Source organism: Lactuca saligna, chromosome 4 (assembly GCF_052625555.1).
Source record: "Lactuca saligna cultivar CGN05327 chromosome 4, ASM5262555v1, whole genome shotgun sequence".
Taxonomy (NCBI): Eukaryota; Viridiplantae; Streptophyta; class Magnoliopsida; order Asterales; family Asteraceae; genus Lactuca; species Lactuca saligna.
Window position 1 is genome coordinate 79,365,306 of NC_136420.1, and position 8,497 is coordinate 79,373,802.

An 8,497-nucleotide genomic window follows, 5' to 3' on the forward strand; every position below is an offset into this window, starting at 1 on the left:
TGCGCATGCAAGGAGTACGTCATGCATACCAATTGTACGCTCAGCATACTCATGAGTCCTCCACTACCTTTTTACTTGAATTAAAATAAAATGAATCATTAACTTCATACCCGACAAATTGAGTGCTACATTTGGCCCTTATTAATCAAGAAATTTTATCTAACGAAAAGTTTCTTAACAACTTTGGCCCTAAACAAAACTCCTATTAAAGAAGATAATAATAACAATGAAATCAACAAGCATCCAAGGACAAAATTAGCAAGCATCAAACAAGTCATTATTCTAAATGGGATGTGAACACTATCAATTTTGACGCGACAAATGTTTTTAGTTTATATGAAAACGTATAAAATTGATGCATAATAACGTCGTCGAATGAAACCGTAATAACATAAATGAGATACATTGGATCCATGTGTGTTTCATCTGATGATGTTGGTTCATCCATGTCCCTGTGCGCCCCACTGCGCTTTGGAGGTATCGATCGATGGTGGTGTTTGAGTAATTAGGGCAAAAAAGTAAATGACATGCTTCTTTGACAAAGGGGTAATAACATTCAATGATATTGCAAGGTTTAAATGAGAACCGGTTATGTGGCCTAGTATAACCGGGAGAACGGGTCGATTGTTTAAAATTGAAACAAAATTACAAACTTAATAATTTAATTGAAAAAAAAAAGATAATACATTGTGAAAATCAAACTTTTTTTACAAAGTTAGTTTCTTTTTATACAATCTATCCAAAGAAATATCACAATATTTATCATTATAAACCAATTACGTTTCAAAAACTGAATATCCTAATTTTTTGTAACTTAAATAATAAAAGTTGAAACATCATTATTGTTATTTAAATGGGAAAAACGAGTAAAATGAGAACAAAATAATAATTAAGTAAAACAAAATAAGATATTCAAATGAAAAGCGTTTTTTCTTCCTTAAAGCCCTTTTGGTTATTCTCAAAGTTGCTTGATCTAAATTTAATAATCAAAATAAATATAGTCATTTATAGTAAAATTAATTTATATGTAGCCCATTTTTTCTTTTCTATGTAGATACATCTAAACATTAAAAAGTGATAAATGGGAAATAAATTCTTTTGAGAAACAAAGAAATTTCCAATTTGAACTACAGCGCACGTAGTCACGTCGCCTCCCATCTTGGATTTCCCTATAAAAGGGACACCGTGGTCCTCCTAGACGGTCGTCGTTATCTATCGCTCCGATCCAATCCCTAATTCAGATACAACTTACAAGCGTAGATCAGCGACGAAAACCTGTGATCTAAGTACACGTAGATACATTTTGAGATTAAAGAACGAGAGATCGAATGCGAATGCAGGTCGGTTTTCCATTTTTCTTGTTTGTTTTCGTAGTTACTCATGAATTTGTATGCAATTAGCTGCGATTTTTCTTCCTTTTAGACTATTTATTTATATCAACAAGTTGTATATTTGAAGTGGTTGTAGCTGTTGCTTAATCGTGCATATGATATAGTAATAATTGTATGACTGGATCTGGGATCAGGTTGAAGTTCGGAGATGGTTTAGGTATTTGTTGGGATTTTGTTATGATATCGCTAAACCCTAATTTCGAATACTCTGTGATGAAGTCGAATGTCTTTTTTCTGTATGTGTGATAATATTTTGACTTTAGGGTAATATTCGGAGCTCCGTTTCCACGGATTAGACTTTTGAATCAGAGCAAATAGCTTGAGGTTTTTACCTAACTGGGATTCATTTCAATTCAAATGCCTCAAATTCCGATCTCCCAAGTACTGCTTCCAGTATTTCACAACTAGCTTATGGTTTTAGGGCTTTACATTGTTGGATTTCAAGTTGTGAAGTAATCCCTAGTGGATGATTGTTATGACAGATTTGCTTATGGACATAAAAGTAAAGGGCGTTTAGTATAAAGAAGTTAAAAGAACTACAGTTTCGGAAGATTATACTCCCTCTCTAGTCTCTTCCACAATAAATTCTATCAGACTTGACATCGATCCTGTGTTAATTTCATGAAAAGCACAAACCTGTCGCATACACTTTAATCCCAACAAGCCAAGACGAGTGTCTTAAAAGTGATACTTTTATCGATGTTGATTTTCATTTAAATAAAGGGCTAGTGGAGTTACTGTAATGTTCATATCTATTGTCACTTCAGTCCTTAGTTTTTCCCCAATAAGGAAAAAGTTATGCATTGTATTCTGATGCTTACTGATTACGATGCTGAAATCTGAATAAAGATGATATAAAGTCGAGTGAAAGTTTTCTACTCACTTTTGTTAGTGGAGGCGTCATGACTTCTGGAGTGGTTAAGATTCTTTCTATTCATTTAATAGCTAGTTGAAGTTTATAAAAATTAATTATTCCCCCTCCTCTTTTGTAGGTAAAATCGGTTGCTGGTTTTGATCATTACAACTACATTTCAAAGGGTGATGATATAGTTAATGTGTGGTGACAAGATATAAGTTTGTTCTTCTATATGGCAGATAGTATATCGAGTTTTTGGGGCCCAGTTACTTCCTCCCATGAATGGTGTGAAAAGAATTACACTTATTCTTCTTATGTAGCCGAGTTTTACAACACCATCTCAAATGTTCCAAGCATTCTTTTAGCCTTAATTGGGCTTTCAAGCTCATTGCTACAACGCTTTGAGAAGAGGTTTAGTGTTCTTCACTTGTCAAACATGGCACTTGCTCTCGGAAGTGTCATGTATCACGCCACCTTGCAACACGTGTAAGCACTCTCACTTTCTTTTTTATTCATCTTAAGGGCAAATTGGTCATTTCACAATGAATGAAAGTAGGTTGCTATTAATGTAGGCAACAACAAAGTGATGAAACGCCAATGGTATGGGAAATGCTCCTCTACATCTACATCCTGTACTCCCCGGACTGGCACTACAGAAGCACGATGCCAACTTTTCTATTTCTTTATGGAATCTCATTTGCAGTTCTCCACTCGATAATCCGATTTGATATGGGATTCAAGCTTCACTACATCATGTTATGTCTTTTGTGTATTCCGAGAATGTATAAATATTACATTCACACACAAGATATTGCCGCCAAACGGTTGGCCAAATTCTACTTTGCCACCCTGTTGATTGGCGGCGTTTGTTGGTTGGGTGACCGGTTTTGGTGCGGGCGGATATCGAGGTGGCCGGTCAACCCTCAAGGTCATGCTTTGTGGCATGTTTTCATGGGGTTTAATTCGTATTTTGCAAATACGTTTTTGATGTTTTGTAGGGCCCAACAAAGGGAGTGGAACCCTAAGGTTGTGAGGTTTTTGGGGGTTCTTCCTTATGTTAAGATTGATAAACAAAAGAGAGAGTAGGAAGGAGAAGGGTAGTTGGGTAATTTTATCGTTTTTTTTTTTATGAGTTGGATATTTTGGAGTATATTTTCGAAATTGGGGTAAAATGGATGTGAAAGTAGAATATGTTTAATGTACCAAATTTTGTAATCCGTTTGTGATACAATTTGTTTGATTCAATCATTATTAGAGTGCGTTTTATGTCTTTTGCCTAGAGCAAGTATGTGTTCTTGATTCATGTAATTTGGTGAGACAAAAGATTGAAATTATTATCAAATGTGTAGATTTGTTTAAATATTAAGAATAATAATAGATTACAACAAGCTCTCGGTTTTAACCCAACAAAATTAGGTCAAAAGAGCAATAACCACTGTACAATAATTGTCTAACATATCAATCTATGATTAAAAAAAGAAAAAAAAAATCAGGTTTCACCAAATTGGTGGTCTTTAATGATCTGTCCAAGTTTGGTGTAGAGCTCACGTTGTTCCTCATATGAGAGATTCATTACAATCTGATAAAATTAATTCAAAATATTTGCATTAATGAAATTTTTGTGTAACTGAAATTATTAATTATAAACAGAAGGTGGTGTTGGAATGAATACCTGGTCTAAAATCATCCCAAGTGATACGCTTTGAGCAACAATAAATGACTGGTGATATATGTATGCAAACACAGCCATAACCATCTGTAAGTTTTTTTTTTTTTAAAAAAAAACATCAGCAGTAATAATAAATGATAATAAGCAACTTTACTTTTATAAAATTTATAAAATTTATAAACCATTAAAGCACATTGCTATTTCTTGCATTTAATCACTGACCTGGCAGTCCATTCTGTCTGTCATCCCACCATGTCCGGGAATACTATCCCCAAAATCCTACAGAAAAATTATGGCAATTTAAAAAAAAAAAAAAGATAAATAAATATGAATTTGTTATGTGGAAAAGCAAAGGAAACAAATACCTTGATGTTAAAGGCTCTTTTGAAACCACTAGCAAAGAAGCCACCAAAAGGTGCAATTATTGAAGCAAAAAGTCCAAGTCCCAATGCATGCCATTGCACTGGCAGAATTTGCATCTCTTTCCATGGAAACTAACAAATTAAAAAATTAAAAAAGTAAAATCTCATAATAAGAAAATAAATTGTTACTTCTTGCATTTAACTTACCCATTCGGGTAACACAAAATTCTCAGGCTTAAACAAAGGGTCAGGGTCACATTGAAGCCATCCAGTTGACAAATCCTGCATCAGTTATTATTTTGTCTTTAACTATTATTATTTATTTATTTATTTATTATGAGTATGGATGTTAAAATACAAATGAATCACCTTTCTAGGACAGGTCAACCATTGGAAGCGTCCAAAAAGATTAACAAGCTGTGCAGACAATTAAAGATTAAACAAATTTTATAAAAAAAATTATATGTATAATTAATTACCACAAAGGCAGATATAATGGTTGAAACAGAAGCCCCAATGAATCCTTCCCAAGTTTTTTTTGGGGATAATTGAATCAATGGAGTTCTTCCAAAAAAGAAACCAAAAATGTAAGCAGCAATATCATTAATCACAATCAGTGATGCTGGAAGAAGAAACCTGCATTATTCAAACATAAGTATTAAGTAGAATTTGACCTTAAATATAATTTATTAAATTATAATTGTAAAATTTGTAATACCAGAAAATTCCTTCAAAAATGTTGGCAACAGTGAAAGATGATTGAGTGAAAACCACAATAAGGATCATATGAGTCCATGCATATTGCCCAAATTGATACTTGTACATCTTCTTTTTTAGTGAAAGAATAAACCACACAAAACCTAAATCAATTTTCATTGTTATAACTGGATTCATTTTTTCAAGTTTTGAGAAAAATATTGATGTGAAAGTTTTTTTTTTTTTTTTTTTTTAATAAAAAAATGATGTTGACAATTGACAAACCTGTTATATACAAGAAATAACAGGTGACCATGTGGTATTTGATAAGATTTCCCACAAGTTTATACCAAAACTTGTCAGTTGTAACTGTGTTGACCAACCGTTGACTAAGAATCCGACCATATACAAATAACATTGCTGTGAAGAAAATGTGCCTGATACAAACATGAATCAACAATTCATTTAAGTTCCCTCTCTTGTTTGTGCAAAAGACATAAATGCCCTTTTCATCCTCATCATTGTAAATAACCCTAGAAAGCTTCTTGTGTTCAAGTCTCATTTTTGTCCAATCAAGCGACCTTTCCATGGATGTTTTCGATAATGAGAATGAAAAGGGCATTCATGTCTTTTGCTCAAACAAGGAGGGCATTTACGTCTTTTTGCACAAATGGGGGACCAAAAAGAGGCTTGTTTTGAGCTTTCCATGGCTATTTTTGATAATGAGAATAAAAAAGGCATTCATGTCTTTTGCATAAACAAGGAGGACATTTACGTCTTTCTGCACAAATAGGGGACCAAAAAGATGCTTTTTTTGAGCTTTCCATGGCTATTTTCGATGATGAGAATGAAAAGGGCATTCATGTCTTTTGCACAAACAAGGAGGGCATTTACGTCTTTTGCACAAATGGAGACCAAAAAGATGAATGTTTTGAGCTTTCCATGGCTATTTTCGATAATGAGAATGAAAAGGGCATTCACGTCTTTTGCACAAACAAGGAGGGCATTTACGTCCTTTGCACAAATAGGGACCAAAAAGACAGCTTGTTTTGAGCTTTCTCTGGCTATTTTCAATGATGAGATGAGGAGAGACATTCACGTCTTTTGCATAAACAAGGAGGGCATTTACGTCTTTTTGCACAAACGGGCCCTAAAGAGATGCTTGTTTTGAGCTTTCTATGGCTATTTTCGATGATGAGAATGAAAAGGGCATTCACGTCTTTTACACAAACAGGGCCTAAACGAATGCTTGTTGAACTTACCAGTTCAAAAGCCTAAATCCTGGAAGCTGTTTCTCTTCATGTGCTTTGATTAATAAATTGAACAACTCTTTAGCCATAAAGATTTGTATTATGACAATCATTGCCCATATATAGAGATGTCCCATGTAGACAACAAATATAAAGCCACCAATCATCCAAATAGTTGAATAAGCACGAACCAACATTGACTTGTACTTATTTTGATCTGTTGCCAATAATTTGGTTCCACTTGTTTGGTCAACATCACCTGGAACCTGATATTCAACATGCAAATGTCATTGATCTTTTATTTCTTTTCGAAAAAGACATGGCTTTCTTTGAATTTGAAGTGATAAAAGTACAAAACTATCCCAATTATGACACTCAAAGGGAAAGAATCTTAAGGTATTAGTATATTGCAAAGTTTCTTTGTTGAGGTTTTAAAGATATCCAAAAGGACAATCCTGTCATTTGTCATTTTTCTACACTCCAAAAATCCTTTCTACAAACCAAACATCAATATACAAACAAAAGGAATCTCATTTCCTTCCAATAAAACAATAGCTTATGATCTTTTCATGTATAGCTATATGATAGTTTAAGAAAATATAGTTGAGTATATATGTTTGAAATATATTTCACAAAGATTATAAAATTTACCTCATTTGAACCTTTACGACGCCGAACATGTCCAGTGTGCATAGTGTTTTCATTATCTTTTATCATCACTCTACAACAAGAAAATGTATTCAACAACACACACACACACACCATGTTAACTATGAATCAAAATGCATAATAATATCTCATAAGATGCAATAATATAATTCTTGATGTACTTGGAAGATAATAATGTGGATCAATGATACTATCACACAACAAATGATGGCATTGATGAGATCAACTGTTGGGTCTTTAATCTAGGGTTTCAGAATTCAGATCATGTTATAATCGATATTATTATACAACAGATTGTGATTTACATATGATTCCTAATAAAAGTGAAAACCTTGATGGTTGATTCAGGGGAAGATTTCCTTTTCATAATTATTGTTTATTTCTTTCTCACGCTTACCTTTTGATTGTTTTACTCTGCATTTCAACAAGGTGAATTCAATTTTTCACAAACTAATAATATCAATTTCCCAACACATACCTCCCCCACTCTAATTTCTCCCATGGATGAAAAGGTACAAGTATGTTCTTCACTATCTAGACCTCAACTATAACTCCACATGTAATACTCATAACGCATTACATTACTCGAAAATACTAAACCCTAAGTGCTCGAAATTAGCTGCGTTAGGTTTTCAAATTCAAATCTTCCTATTTCATGTGCATACTACGAAACCTAAAGGATAACTAAATTAATCTCCACATACAGAAAAATAGCTTCGATGATATATTCCTTGACGCAAATCATCAGGATACAAACAAACAAAAAAAAAAAAAACACAAATTATTCGAATTTTAATGCAATTCCAGAAAAAACGAAACAAAACCATTGATACTTACAACTGAATCTGAGTTAGCGGAAAATGAAAGTAATTTCCGAGAGAGTTGTAAACAATGTGTCAATCTATGTAGCAAGAGAGAGCATACCTGATTAGACGAGAGAGAATAATATGGGTTGAAGTAAAGAGGAGATTCGCTGTACTTGCTTAATTATTGTGTGCTCCTTCAGTTTTTAATATTTATATATTTTCCAACAAAATGGGATTTTATATGGGTATCAAATAAATTGGATCTTAGTCATCATACAAATAATTTAGGCTTTTAATGAATAACTATGTTTTTTCATACATTTATATTTGTGAGTTGAACTTGTTAGTCTATTCAATTTAGGTTTTGAAGTGGTCACATTCATCCCACCGGAAAAGTATTATCACATATGCATCACGTTAGTTTCACACTCAACTCATCACCATTTCACTACGTATAGGAAATGATCACCGCTTCACAATATATTTTTTTATATTAAAAAAAACCTAATTAATAAAAACATAGAAAATACTACTACTACTACTAATAATAATAATAATAATAAAGTCTAGAGTGGAATTTGTAAATTTTATAAACCAGTTTTAAGAAAAAAAATTAAGAAACAAATTTGTTCTGCATTTGATCCAAACTTAAGGGACCAAAGTTGACAATTGTTGAAAAATGTGCCTTCTTCCTTCGTGATTATACGAGGTCTTTATGGCTTCCTCCATTAGAACACCTGCAACATAAATTGTAAAGATCTTTTTTTTTCGTATAGCTTCCAATGACTAAAACTGAAT

General features: G+C 32.9%; 2 protein-coding genes across 3 annotated transcripts; one reads left to right on the forward strand and one right to left on the reverse strand.

Moving 5' to 3' along the window:
• Positions 1-1,092: 1,092 nt before the first annotated feature.
• On the forward strand, positions 1,093-3,517 carry LOC145042191 (alkaline ceramidase-like). Its single transcript, XM_078990579.1, has 3 exons — positions 1,093-1,340; positions 2,384-2,733; positions 2,820-3,517. Exons 2-3 carry the CDS (start codon positions 2,480-2,482, stop codon positions 3,331-3,333), a joined length of 768 nt encoding a protein of 255 aa, XP_078846705.1. The 5' UTR covers positions 1,093-1,340; positions 2,384-2,479; the 3' UTR covers positions 3,334-3,517.
• A 61-nt stretch (positions 3,518-3,578) lies between these two features.
• LOC145042190 (phosphatidate cytidylyltransferase 1-like) lies at positions 3,579-7,943 on the reverse strand. 2 transcript variants are annotated; one of them, XM_078990577.1, is made up of 12 exons: positions 7,818-7,943; positions 6,876-6,945; positions 6,237-6,490; positions 5,260-5,411; positions 4,997-5,138; positions 4,758-4,914; positions 4,648-4,695; positions 4,486-4,560; positions 4,282-4,410; positions 4,139-4,195; positions 3,920-4,003; positions 3,579-3,826 (listed from the first exon to the last, which is right to left on the reverse strand). In XM_078990577.1, the coding sequence occupies exons 2-12, from the start codon at positions 6,939-6,941 to the stop codon at positions 3,737-3,739; spliced, it is 1,254 nt and encodes a 417-aa protein (XP_078846703.1). In that variant the 5' UTR covers positions 6,942-6,945; positions 7,818-7,943; the 3' UTR covers positions 3,579-3,736. The 2 variants fall into 2 exon arrangements, with proteins under 2 accessions (XP_078846703.1, XP_078846704.1); XM_078990578.1 differs by having other exon boundaries at positions 7,731-7,840.
• Between the last annotated feature and the right edge of the window lie 554 nt (positions 7,944-8,497).

What these genes read in the sequence shown, in the direction of transcription:
- LOC145042191 (XM_078990579.1), top strand. Translation starts at nt 2,480, where the DNA reads ATGGCAGATAGTATATCGAGTTTTTGGGGCCCAGTTACTTCCTCCCAT. An exon ending in CACGCCACCTTGCAACACGT is followed by an intron (nt 2,734 to 2,819) that starts GTAAGCACTCTC and finishes CTATTAATGTAG; the next exon opens with GCAACAACAAAGTGATGAAA.
- LOC145042190 (XM_078990577.1), bottom strand. Translation starts at nt 6,941, where the DNA reads ATGATAAAAGATAATGAAAACACTATGCACACTGGACATGTTCGGCGT. An exon ending in ATTTTTGAAGGAATTTTCTG is followed by an intron (nt 4,915 to 4,996) that starts GTATTACAAATT and finishes TGAATAATGCAG; the next exon opens with GTTTCTTCTTCCAGCATCAC. An exon ending in GGTTGACCTGTCCTAGAAAG is followed by an intron (nt 4,561 to 4,647) that starts GTGATTCATTTG and finishes TAACTGATGCAG; the next exon opens with GATTTGTCAACTGGATGGCT.